General features: G+C 41.9%; 1 protein-coding gene across 1 annotated transcript in view; it reads left to right on the top strand.

Moving 5' to 3' along the window:
• The window catches only part of FHOD3 (formin homology 2 domain containing 3), a 406356-nt gene that overhangs the window by 269805 nt on the left and 122424 nt on the right, over positions 1-14127 (top strand). Inside the window, exon 10 of the mRNA XM_023532085.1 lies at positions 1153-1394. Coding sequence (XP_023387853.1) covers positions 1153-1394 — 242 coding nt within the window. The remainder of the gene's footprint in view (positions 1-1152; positions 1395-14127) is intronic.

Below are 14127 nucleotides of genomic sequence, written 5' to 3'. Positions count from 1 at the left end.
TTCTTCTTGTAAAAACAAAACCATGAGTGAATGCCAGCCCCAAATTTCATGTTATGCTGTTCCTGACTGCCAAGCCCAAGGCTGCCATTGGCTCTACTGGGATTCTGTGCCTTATTCACCCCTTCATGCACTCTGTTCTTTTTTTTAAGGAGATAGATGTTTTGTTGAGGATCTGAACTTTAGAAAGCCCTCATTGAATTCCATTTTATGGTGGTGTTTTGATAATTTTTCCAGATTTTTCTCCTCACTTAAACTCTCTGATCGTCTCTGTCTTCCTTGACAAAAGGCAGTTAAAGTGGATTTCACTTTATACACACTGTGTGCCTCTCTGAAAGGAACTGAGCAGAATGCTATTTGATCCTTGGATCTCTGAGGTTAGGCAAGGAATTAGAAATATCTGAATTCTACATTAGTCCCTAATCTTATCATTCCAAATGTGTGCTTAATAAGAAGCAGAATCAATACCTCAGGTCAGAATAAGTTCAAATGGTCTAGAATTTTTACATCTCAAAATGAAGAAAAAAGTAATTGGCTGGAAATATTTTTAAAATACTGTCATTGGTTAGGTACATAATCACTCTCAAACTTTCCCTAGAGAATGCCTTTTAAAGTGTTAAAGTTGAGATAATAAACGTAATTAAACAAATGCATAATTTCTTTCTTTGTTCTGTAGTTATACTGAAGAGTGAACCTTTAGGAAGTAGAATTTCCAAGAGATTTTATAACAATAGAGCTTTTTCTGAACTTATAAGTGATACCATTGGCTCAGGCTTCTACATGCAAGCCTATCTGACAAAGTGCAAACCAATTATTCCTCTGTACAAATACGCATTACTTTTAAGAGGAAATTAGGTGGGAAAAACCCTTTATCCTAGATGTCAAGTTTATTTCTGATATATATTTTTGTGGCTCACATATGCAGACTGTCTAGCTATTCATTTGATTGGGTAAATACACAGTGGCAAGCACCTTTCAGTCTACAGACTGCACTGAGACGTGTGGTTGCGAAGACTGCAGAGAAGCTGAGGCTGCAGGATGGGAAAAGACACTGTTAAATCCTCATTAGAGCGAGCCTGAAAGGCACAGTCACACCTAGGCGCTGTGAAGGGATGTCAAGGCTGACCTTGCAGTGGGTGCCCTCTGCTTTTTCAGGTGGCACTCCGGCAGGAGGATGGCGATGAGACAGCAGAGCCACCCGCCAGCGGGCGCCGGGACCGGAGGAGGGCCAGCGTGTGTTCCGGTGTTGGCGCGGGAGAGCACCGGGCCCTGGACCGCAGGAGGAGCCGCAGGCACTCGGTACAGAGCGTCAAGAGTCCACTGTCGGCTCCCACGAGCCCCTGCTCGCAGTCAGCTCCTGGCTTCAAGCCCAGTCAAGTGCGAGATCTCCGTGAGAAGTAAGCATGAACCAGCCATGGAGAGGGGCGCAGGGATACCGGAAAGAGGGAGGGTGGCTTCAATCCTACAAGTGCCCACTGTCATCCCCGCCCCACCCACCCCACTTCTCTACCATTAAAACACCAACCTAACCCAAATTCCCACGGAACTACCCAAGCCAAGGTGACCCTGGTAATGTGCACAGATCTTACGAACCCTACAAACATTTCTTCATCCACTTGTGTTTTTATATTATTTAATGTCTCGGTTAACATCTGTTCAGAAAAGCTGTGCATTATCAAACGGAAAAGAATCCAAAACACAAAGGTCTGACTTAGTAATAAATGGTATGCGATCACACATGTGAGGTTGTGAAAGGCCTGAGGTACTCATGACAGTACAGAAGTTGAGGTTGAGTTAAATAGAATAAATCTATCTGAATTTAAAATACACATATATAAAAACAAAATATATAATTTTATATACAAGTAAAATTTCAGTAAATTGTTCATTATAGACCAGAACTGTCTGAAGCTTTGAAGACCCCTGTCTGTTTCTCTCTCATATATATATATATATATATATATATATATATATATATAGTACATATGTACATGTATATATACATATATACATAAAGTTTTTGTCAAACTTTATATATGTATATATAAACATGCCTGCATACATATGTGTGTGTGTGTGTGTGTGTGTGTGTGTGTGTGTGTGTATATGTATTGGAATGATCTCTGTTCTTAAGAACCTCACATCTGGGCTGGAAGAAAGTAAGACTGAGGGAGGTAGATAGGAAAAAATAGATTGACAGTCCCCTGAGGAATTATATATATTCAAAATATAAAGTTTGACAAAATCTGTGGGAACTCAGAAGTAGTTCCATAAAACACAGATGCAGTAAAAGAATGGCCAGGCTGCTCAGGGGTCTGAATCCAGTTCTGTCTTCCCAAGTGGATGCTGTCCATTCACTAGGATGAAGGGGCTCTGTGGACTAGTCCATGCCAACCAGGTCCACAGGGGCTGAGGGATAAACCAGTTGCCGGTGCACCACTTCCTGCTGCCAGCAGGGTGGAAGCCTTGCTCACATCGTTTGGCTGGAGAGTTTTCCTCCATCATGCAGATCGACCTGGGAGGCAAATGTAGATTGGGAGGCTGCATGGCGAAGAAGAACATAACTCGGAGTTAGTTGGATGACCTTAAGAGAGTGATCAAGATATGTCCCTTCCTCTCTATCCCTAATGGACTGCTCACCCCCACCGGTACTGAGAAGTGCCCCAAGAAGTCTGATACTCATAGAATCCCTGGACTACAAGCCAGCCCATGCCTTTGGGTACCTCCTTTTGCAGAAAGAGGGAGGATGGCATTGTTCTGAGAGTGATGTGCTAGGCACAGTCCATGTTGACATTCTTCTTTACCGCATAGGCCTCCCTCTTCAGGTTTTTTTCTGTTTATTAGAGTCTGTGTACAACAAGCTCTATTTTTGTGAAAAGAAAACCAAAACTTCTAAACAGGTTGAGGAATGAGAACATCTACCACGAGCATTGTCCTTTGTGATCTAAGATCTTCGAAAGACTCAGGCAGTGCTCAAAGGGTCCTTGAAGCTCTCTCTAGCACTACTTCTAGCTACTGCTTGAGAAATTAACATGGAGAGAGTTGAGGAAAGTGTATACAAGGGGCTGAAAAATCTATATTTAAAACCATGAGGGTGGGAGTTAGGAGACCTTGCCAGCAGCACTTGGTGATCTTTTGCTCTGTCTGACTTGTGTCACGTTCGTTCTTGTTATATTTCTTGCTGTTACACTTTTCAAGGGTCCCTATGCTGTAAGTTCAGGTAACATGTTGGCAAAGATAACAGTGGAGTGGACCATCCTGGGCACAGTTCACAGTGTCGAGGCACTAGGCTTGGTGGGATCTGGGACAGGGAGGCCATAGATCCTGCTCTGAATGCTGCTGTCTCAGTCTTTTCAAACAGGGCCATTTTTTTTTTTTTTCATTTTACTGGCATTATTACTTTGATGTAAATTTTAAAGCATTTATTTGAGAAAAATGCACTTTCCAGCTTGTAAAGGCAGATAAGGTTTTACAGGTTGATGGTTATAAAGTGGCTTCATCCATGAGGCCTGTGGGAGGGATTTTGCCTGATGGCTCCAAACAACAGTGAATTTTGGCAGAGGCGGGAGTGGGATAGAGGGAAAGGGTGACGAGAAGCAAAATTGGAAATGCTCTCTGCATGCATAGCTTAGTCACCTGCTCAGCATCTGTGCCTCCAAACATTACCTTAGAGTCAAGTAGTTCATTGTGTTTGATTCCCTGTAGACCTTGAAGGACACAGAAGCATGCCTGACCTAGATTACTCTTCATCTACCTGGACGTTCTGGCCCGACTTACTGCTAACTTGTAGGAACGTGCCTGCCTACGCCACACAGGAGGAATTTTAGGCTGGATTTTTATAACTCTGTGATGACCCAACTAATACCAATACTTTTGGAAAGAGGGTAGAAATACGTTAGAAGCTAGAGATTCACGATGTCCTAAAATGTATATGGCACTCTGCACTCAGATAGTCCTTTTATGTCATTTGATCATTACATCATTTAATTCTTACAATGGGCCGCTATAGGATCCAAGCAGGACACGTGTCATTATCTTCACTTTACAAGTGAGAAAACAATCAGGGGGTCGGTACCTTGGGATGAATCGCAGGACTAGGGGGCTAAGCCATGGGTCGAATTCAAGCCTTTGGCCTTTGCTTTTCAATGTCCAAATCAAACAAAATCACTTCCCAACCAACCATTCCTACACATAGTCACTGTGTGAGATATGTACTTCTGACTTTTTATAGAGGGAATTTGATTTATATACCATGTAGATGTATTTCTATTGAGGTAAACATAAAAATTCAGAGAGCTGAAAGGAGAAAAATCTCCAAGTCTTACAGACATAGGCCTGCTAGGCTATGTGCTTTAATTCTCAGGACTGATAAGACTCTAAACTCATATTGCTTTGCTTTGGTTTCTGAAGAAATAGAACACACCAAGCATTTACCAAATAAGGTATTACTGGTCATCTGTCACCTAAAAGTATCTTTTGTGATTGTATGCTTCATCTTTGCACTCAAATTTACAGATTTGATTGGATGGAAGGAAAATGTTGGCATTTCCATTTTTTACCAAGAAAATTATATTTTTAGCATTTAATTAGCAAAAGAACCTGGTTTAAATCGTAATAGTATATAATCTCAGGACTGAAGGGTCTTCAGGGTTGTCTAGCCAGCAGGAGCCCTTTCTGTGCACTTCCAGGCTCAGGCATTGTCCTTCCTGAGGCAACACCTTCTATCCTTGAATTTTTCTGCTTGTTAGGAAAGTCATCTGACTTAAATTTGCTCCATAATGTTATAGCTCTATTATTGCTTAGCATTCCATGATATGGATAAAATTTCCCCATACCGTTTTCCTATTCATTCAGATTCTTTCCTGTCAGTACATAGAAGATCTTCTTCCTGCTCTGTATTTCAGTCTTTCTGATAACGAACATTGTATGCAACTTAATATATGAACTTTACATTTCATCCTGTTGATTCCCACACAACATTCCAACCTATAGAGGTAATTTTGGACTTCATTCAGTCAACTGATGTTAGCAGTTGTGCCATCCGGCTTTCAGTCATGTGTATATTTTAATACACATGGAAGAGTGACCTGGCAGGTAGTAGATGATGACAACTGCTTGGGAGTGGATGGTACAGACTACTGCCACGTGCCTCAAAGGCAAGAGTTGGAAACTTCCTCTTTCAAGAGCCAGATAGTAAATATGCTCAACTTTGCAGGCCAGTGTCTGTTGCAACTACTCAGCTGAATTCTGCTTTTGTAGCTTAAAAGCAGCCATAGTCAACAGGTAAACGAATGAGCATGACTGCATTCCAGTGAAACTATTTATGGACACTGAGATTGGAATTTTACATGTCATAAAATAGTCTTTTGAATTTTTTCCCAACCATTTAAAAATGTGAAAACCATTCTTAGCTGAATACTGTATAAAAGCAGGTTGGGCAGGCCAGATTTGGTCTATAGGCTATAGTTTGCCAACCCTCGTCCAAAGGGGCTTAAGGGAAGTTGGGAAGAAAATGGTCTGGAGCTGGCAAAGAGGAGTATGTGGAGTCTGAGAGATGAATCCATCATGCCTTGTGAGAGGGCTGTAGGGAACAACATCCTTAAGTTCAAGATTAGAGCAAGGAATATTCCATGAAGTGATCAAGGCTATAGGGGAGTTTGCTGCTGTTTGCTCATGAGTTCCCACAGCATAGTGGAGGATTGGGGTTGGGGGCTGCAGAAGGCAGGAGATGGGTCAGGCAAGGGGACATACAGAGCCAGTTGGAAGAAAGGGGGTCTGGGTAAGAGTCTGAGAAAAGTTGATCTGCTTGGAGAGGTGGAAAGAGGCTGGGATCCATCCCAGTGGTCCTGTAAGGCAGTGGTTCTGAACCAGACATAATTTTGTCCCCTGAGGGACATCTGGCAATGTCTCAACACATTTTTGGTTGTCATAACTGGGGCAGGGAGTGCTATTGGCTTCTGGTGGGTAGAGTCCACAGATGCTGCTAAACATTCTACAATCCACAGGACAGGCCCCCCAAAGGATTATCTGTTCTTAAATGTCAATGGTGCTAAATCTGGGAAGCCCTGTCTTAGGGCAAGGCAGGTAATTATTATAGTTTCCACCTCTTTCTTAGGATAATGCCAGAGTAGGAAGTGTTTTGGCTATTGGAAGAGGGGCAGCTCATAGAACTCTGTGGACCAACTTTAATGCTTATGTTTATAGGTCAAAATTTACTTTTATTCAGAGAATATAGTTCTCAAATTTCTGGACTACTATATCGGTAGTACAGTAGGTCTTTTTGTTTTTGTTTTAATTCCATTTAGCACAATTTTATGCTTCAAATTCTCAGGGAATATGTCGAACTCTCTTTGGGAGGGTTTTCTCGTGCTTTTCTCAGTAACCAAGAAGCCCAGCATAACCAATTCTAATAAGTTTCATATTCATCACATCTCCAAAACTGGCAATGGAATATGACACCAGCATAAAACAAAATGGCATAATATAGCTTTCGTTCTATAACAGAAGGTATGCTATTCTGTCGCCAGGCTCAGGAACCTGTTTGGAGGAATAGGAATGCAGGGGATAAGCTAACTGGAGCCACCTCTGTCCACCCAGTATTCACAGATGTTCAAGTGGACATGAGGGCTCAGCATTGAGAAAGAGCAATGGACACCCTCCTCCCAGCTAGTGGTATCATCAGCTTGTGGGGAAGGAGTAACGGTGTTAAATTCAAGAATTGTTACTTTATCCTGTAAGTTAGACTTGAGATAAAAATAAGGAAAAAAGTCTTAACATATGTTACACAGAAGTATGAATGCTAATAATTTGAAAGTGATACGGAAGTAAATAGGCTAATGGGGGAGTCAAGGGTTATGGCCAGGCCTCGAACTTGCATTTGGAAGGAACTGGGCATAGTAGTTTGACACAGACGTACTTGACCCTCAAGCAGCAGAGAGAAGATGTGGCCTGGCCCCAGCTGGGGATGGAGTATGGACACCAATATCAGAAGCTAAGTCTGCACCTGCTGGTGGGGAATAGGCCGTGGCTCCGAGGGAGCAGTAGAGCACTTGGTCTGTGCACGTCCTCACCTGCACGGCCTTTGGGTCGTGCTGCAGCACAGAATGTAGAATGAGGTGCCGAATGAAGCAATGGAGGGGGTGCTCGGGTCCACCACTAATAGACATGTGTCAATTTAGGTATGGCCCCTGGCACAGAATGGGTACCAGATAAATAACAACTTTTTATGTTTTCAAATAAAAATGATATAGGGCTTAAATATGTGGTACCAACTATGTGATGTAAAATGGAGAATAGTCGGATCATATAGTCTATAGATGAAGGTAGCAACAGTAACAGCTGTGACAACAGCTAACCTTTACTGAGCACTTGAATGTCTGCCAGGCATTATGCTAAGAGCTTCAGTGTGCTAACTTCATTTTGCATTATTCCCCCACAAAGTGGGTACTGTTATTATCTTCATGTGATAGGAAGAGAAACTGAGGCACAGGGAGTTGAAACAACTTGTCCAGAGTCCCACAGCTAGTATATGATGGAGCTGGAGCTTGTTTTAGAGTGCAGATGGTCTGGCTCCAGAGTCCCTGCCTTACACCATTTTATTAAACTACCCTTCTCTGTGATTCTCTAGATATCAAACAAGTATACTGGGTACCTGGCAATTAGTAATTAGTAAATGCATGTTGTCGTTTTTCTCTATTACTAGTTCTAGATTTGAAAAAATTATTGCTTAGTGTTCCATTTTATGGAAGTATCTGCATTAATTTTGCTATGTCTTCATTCCAGTTTTTTCCTACTACCACACTTGCTGTAATGAACACACACATACATATTTGTACATATATACTAGCATTCTTTTAGGAGAGACTCTTAGAAGTAGAATTCTAGATCAAAGGACATTGACATTTCAAATATTGATATCATCACATCGTTCTCTAAAAAGGCTACACTAGTTTGCTGTCCTACCATCAATACATGATTGACTATTTCCCCACACCATCACCAGCATTGAATGGGAAGAGTTTTTCAGAAGTTTTGTAATTCTGAAAAATGAAATGTGCCTCAGCATTTTAATTTGCATTTTTTATTACTCCTGAGGTCGTTCATCTTTCATTGCTTTATTGACCTTTCCTTTTCTTAGTATTGCCTGTTTATATTCTTTGTTCATTTGTCTCCTGAATAGTTTGTCCTTTTTAATTGATGAATAGCTACTCTTTGTTTTTAACATGGAATTTTTCATATATAAAAGCAAAGAAAACGTAAGTATTCTTTTTACTCTTTATAAATATTAACTTTTTGACAACCGTGTCACAGATATTTTCTCCCTGTCTCTCAAATCATCTTTTAATTTATGGTGTCTCTCGATATATGCATAAAATATATTGTTATATTGTCCAATTTATGAGTCTTTTCCCATGTAGCTTTTAGGTGCTATACTCAGAACGGTGTGCCCTCTTTCTAACTGCAGCCTTTCTGTGTCATCCTGGGAGAATGCTTTGTAATTCTTCCTTCACTATCTCAGAGGTAAGCAGTAGGGGCTGTAGTGAGAGTAGGAGCCAGCATTTATGGAGCACTTAACTTTGTGCTGGCTGTTGAGCTAAGCAATTTTACACATATTGTAACTCATGAAGAAGGTGGTAGCGTCCTCTCCAATGAGATGAAACCACAGTTAGGTATCAGTTATCAGAGGCTAACTTGTCTACACCTTTTGGGGGCTCATACCTGGTGCACACCAGTAAGTGCCAGTAGGTAATGGGAAGAGGGGAGCCAAGCCTTGGAGTCGAGCCTCTGGGGTGGGAGCTGGAGGGAGACAAGTGGAGAAGATGGTGGTTTCTTTTTTTCTGCAGGAGCAGGAAAGGCAGTTGGCACCTCTCCACCAGCCACAAGAACTAGTGGGCAAATGTGCCAGCCTAATTATGAAACTGTGCAGGGTGGTAAGCTCATCTTCCTGTATTTTGACGGGAAGAAGGCAAGTTTGGATGCTGAGTTCCAGGGCAGAGCATTGCTCTTTGGTTTGTTTCATGCCTTGTCCACAGGACTTCATTGCCAGAGGTCGCAGAATTCACTCACCGGTTAGCTGTAGGGTCTAAACCAGAAACAGAGAGACTCCCTAGCTCTTACTTTCTTGGAAATAGTTGGCAATGGGTAATGGATTTGCAAGCAAAAAAAACATATTGCGAGACTAGTTGATGTTCATGTAGTTGGTGTCCACCTACAAAACCTACAACTCATGAGACCCACTCAGTCCTAGCTCCTGGAGGAAGGTTTGGCTGAATGCAGTACAGCAGCTAAGGTCATTGAGAGCACAGGCATGGTCTTCACAGCCACAATCCCTGCTGCCTTGCTAGACTTGGCCTAGTCTTCTCCACTGTAAACTCAGGATGATGGTGCCTCTTTAATAGGGTTGCGGGTGGGGAGTTAAGAGAGACAGCCCAGATGTGTGCTTCTCAGCTCGGTGTTGTTATTAGTTTAGTCACTCCATGCCCTGGAGCTTTCTTGGATATTGTTCTATTGAAGAAGGTAATTGTTAAAATGAATATGGACATGACCTGGAGAGGAGTCTGTGCACGGGCATAAACACGCTAGAGGATTGCACAACACCAGATTAACAACCACTGGTACCATGAGTGGCAAGTAGCTACTTGGGAAGAGTTAGCTGATGGTAAATGATACATTGTAAATGGGATTCACTCACAAGGGATGTGACATACTGAGGAAGATATGATTGGAATACAGCCAGAGATTCAGATTTACTGGTTAGTGTCCAAGAGGCTCTTCCTCATTTCCTGATTATTGAATAAGGAAGAGTGGACAGGAGAGGAGAGAGCTGGAGGCAAAGGGGAGTGAGCTTGGAACTGGGAAAACCTACACCAAGAAAGAGGCATTGATGCATGAGGAAGAATTCACTTTGCAATGCCCCTTCTGAATTCTGGGGCAGGATTCCTGGTTTCTCAAAGATTCACTGCACCCAGATTTCATATTTCTTGGGGGTTTGGACTTCGCTGAATTGAATGTGAGGATTTTTCTAAATTTTGAAGAGAATGGCAAAATTTTATCCTTAACAGAGCTACTGATAAATTTTAAATGAAGGAGCAAGGTCATGGTTGTGTTTCAGCAAGACCACTCAGTAACGTGGAGAATGCATTGGAAGAGAGCAGATTGCAAACAGGAAGGCTGGGGAGGGCTATTACAACAGTCCAGGGAGAGATGGAGAGGGCCTGGAGGCTGGTGAAGGCTATTATAACAGTTCAGGGAGAGGGAGAGATAAGCAGCAGGGAGAAATAACAAGTAGGGGGAGGTGATGAGATGTATGACATCGTTTGTAGGATGATGCCTAGATTGTATGATGAGAAGAAGGAAGGAGTCTGTCGTGATTCCCATGCAGCCATTAGCCCAGGGTCATGGGGCCACTCGGTAAGCTTTGGGCATTGTTTGAGGTGGCTGTGGTCAGTTGGACAGGAACTTCTGGAACTCAGATACATATAAGTCAAGGTTGAGGTCTAGGCTTCGATGCCATAACCCAAGGAAAACAAACTGAGTGAGCAAAGAGGAAAAGGAATGAAGCCCTGGAAAGGAAAGTGTAGAATCATCATCTCAAAATACTGAAAACACATTCACTTATTTTCCAAGTCAATGAACCTTGACATCAGTTGTCCCCAAGTGTGAATGTTTCTCCAGCTAGCGTGGCCTGACTGGATGTGATGTTTCAGGAAGAGGCAAAGCCGTTTACTATGGGAGTGTTGGTGAGCAAGCTTCAAAGAGAAGGAAAGGTTCTTGTTTCCAGTTAAATCTTTTACTAGTGTTGGGAATTTTCTGCTGTCAGTGTCAAGCCTGTTTACTCCTGACATGTGCAGTTCCCGCATTTCCTGTAACATGCACCTTCTCATTTGTGTTCTGAATGCTCACAGGCCTTCCTGGTAGAGCTTGATTTTTCTTGGCAGTTTGTGCAGCTATGGGTGTGGGTGTCAGTGGTCCTTCTGGAGAGTAGGCATCTTTCTTTACATCCCATGAAATTCCCAAGATCCCTTTGGAAATGGAGCAGGGGCTTTCTCATGATTACTAAGCTGGAATGAATGAATCCAGTCACAGAAGAATGAGTTTGTCTTTGCTTAACAGGAGTCTGATAGTAAGTCTTCACTGATGAAGGTTGAATAAACAGGGAAATAAATCTCTAAGCTGGAATGAATGAATCCAGTCACAGAAGAATGAGTTTGTCTTTGCTTAACAGGAGCCTGATAGTAAGTCTTCACTGATGAAGGTTGAATAAACAGGGAAATAAATCTCTGAAAAGGTAGACTGAAAAGGCCAAATATGACATGGCAGAAAAAACGACTGGGCAGAGGCGACGCTGGTGAAGCATTTTGCAAGGGAATAGGCTTTGGAAATTGAAATGGACAGAACCACAGAAAGAGAACTCTGGCCTAACGTCATTGTTGTCTCATACCAGGTGCTCAGCAAACAGACAGTGATCATAGAAACATCAAATTCATGTTGAAAAAATATTTATTTCTAAGTGGGGTAATGTTTTCACTTTAGAAACCGATCAGAATTAGCATGGGCTATAGTCATGGTCCAAGTACGTCTCGTAGTGCCCTGTATCAAGGTGTCATCAATTCTCCCAGTGGAATGGGGTCTTGGGGAGATAAGGAGGGGATGAAAGTTGATAGACTCCCTATACACCTGAATATAGTAAGAAGAGATATTGTTATTCAGGAAAGAATCTGAAAGAAGGAAAGATTAATGTTTTCTTCTAGTCTTTAAGTAGAGGAGGCTTTGCATATCTGTTTTATCCAGCCACAAAGAAATGATCACAGCAGAAGAAGCAGAGCTTAGTGGTTAGGAGCTTGGATGCTAGAGTTGGGTAACCTGGGTTCAAATCCAGGCTTACTAGCTATGTGATTCTGGGAGAATTCCTTAACCTCTCTGTGCTTCAGCTCCTCATCTGTCAATGGGATCATAATAGTACTTACCTCCGCATTTCCTGTGAGGATGAAAGGAGTGACCCAAGTAGAGTGCTTAGTGTGAGAGCGCCTGGCACAGAGTTTGTTAAATAACTAAAATAAATGGGTGACTACAGCCTTCCCAGCAGAGACTGTTTTTCCTGGAGATATCCCTGGGAGGCAGAGTCATGCAAGGAAGAGAGAAGCATGCCCCTTGCCCTGCAGAAAGCAAGGAAGCCTGAGCACATTTGGGACAGGTATCTGCAACCTAAATGTCTTTCTATCATCCTGATAGAACATGCTTTTTGAAGACACGGTAACTCAGGAATTCAGAGACAATTATATCACACCTCAGAAATACTCAATTACGGTATTCACATTGCCCCAGAGAAATAATTTCATTCCTGAGGTTTCATTTTTCCAGCCATGTGGTTCTGGTTTTATAAATATGAGATTAAAAATTGACTAGAGATGAGCCCCCACAAGGAAGTGGCTGGTCAGGGCCTGCTGCGTGCAGGCATTTCTCTCCTAGATGTCTTGATACAGAACTGGCTGAGTGGGGTGGAGGGTATCATGGCAGCATGCCAATGGCAGTTCTTCCAAAATGAAGCAAATACTTAACTGGATTTAGAAGATCTTTTTCTTTGTTTACGTTTTTTCACCTATAACAAGCTTTGTAAAATTGCCTTTGAATTCAAAGTGTAAATAATTTTGATCAGGACATGGCGGAGGGGATCATGAAGCAAGAATGAAGTGCCTTTGTATTCGTTGAAACATGTCTGGGACTTGGGTCCACATCCACAATAGTCCATGTCTATAAGTAAATTAGCGAGCCAGCAAATCTCTAGAAGAGAAACTCTGATGCTGAGCTTGTTATTTCACAGTAACCTTACCTTGCTAGACTTCTTGGTCAGTATTAGTATTTTATGAACTTTGATATAATGACTACTGCCCTATGTTTACTGAGGCAGGAATGCCAGCTCCTGAGCTAAAGGAGAGCAAAATAATATTCATTTATTCATTATTCATTCAGCTTGCATTTTCTCATACCTCCCATATTCTTGGTTAATAGGATACAGTTGTAAACATGACCCTTATGAAGCTTCCAGCCTCATAAGACAGTGCATGCATAAATATTTTAGTAAGTAAACATGAAGCTTTGGAAAAGGGCTTTCGAAGGGAGCAAACGAACCTGTGTAGTAGAGAGTAACAGGGATTTAAAGATATGTCCTGAGGAGAACTTGCAGAAGTGTGCAAAGACACATTCTGGGATTGTCATTACAATATCACTTATAACAGCAAAGAATTGAGGCATGGCTAGGTAAATAAAACATGGAATAGCTATATGATGAAATGCAACCAGAGGTGTTAAGAAATGCACCATATCCGAATTACCAGCATACTTATCACGTCAACTGCTGTATAAAAAGACTGAAGAATAATGTCATTTTTTAAAATCTGGAAATGAATCCACAAAATTTATAAGAGTAGTTACTTCTGGTTAAAGGGGACTTAATTGTTTTATCAGTAATATCATACTTTTTCAAAGAGAGTATGGATTCCTTTCATTAAATATTTTAAAAGATTCTTTACAAAAGAGAGTGGTGGGATGGGGGTGTCCAAGAAGCCTTCTCAGGCATTTGGGCTGAATCCTGAAGGATGAGAAGAGCTCCCTGGGCCAAAGGAATGCCATGTTCAATGGCAAAGGGAGGAAAGAACACGATGGACCTGGGTAACTAATAGATGTCTTAAGAGACAAAGTTATAGAATGTGGATGGGGACAAAGAGGTAGCACAAACAAAATGAGGCTGTACAGTAAGAATTCAAACCACGCAGAATCTTGGAAACCATACCACAGAGGCTGGTTGTTGTTTGGCATGCAAGGGCTCAGCTGTGCACACTGAATAGATGCCAGTCTACCTGGTGGGGATCGGATTAGAGGTGAAGAAAGGTGGAAACAGGTACACTGGGTAGTTGCTATTGATGAAAACTACTGAAAAACACTAGTAGCTTGGACTAGGATAGTGGTTCTCAACCCTGTGGAGCATCTGAAGTTACCCATGCTCAGTTCATACCCCAAAATAGTTGAACACGATTTCTGAAGGGAGAGCCTAAGCATTCATATTTTCAAATAATGTATCACAAGAATGAGGATCACTAGGCTGGAGGTTGCTATTGTCTGTAGAGAGGCGTG

Source organism: Pteropus vampyrus, unplaced genomic scaffold, assembly GCF_000151845.1.
Source record: "Pteropus vampyrus isolate Shadow unplaced genomic scaffold, Pvam_2.0 Scaffold3, whole genome shotgun sequence".
In the NCBI taxonomy this organism is placed as follows: domain Eukaryota; kingdom Metazoa; phylum Chordata; class Mammalia; order Chiroptera; family Pteropodidae; genus Pteropus; species Pteropus vampyrus.
The sequence above is the reverse complement of the archived record's forward strand: the minus strand, read 5'-3'. Positions and strand labels throughout refer to the sequence as shown.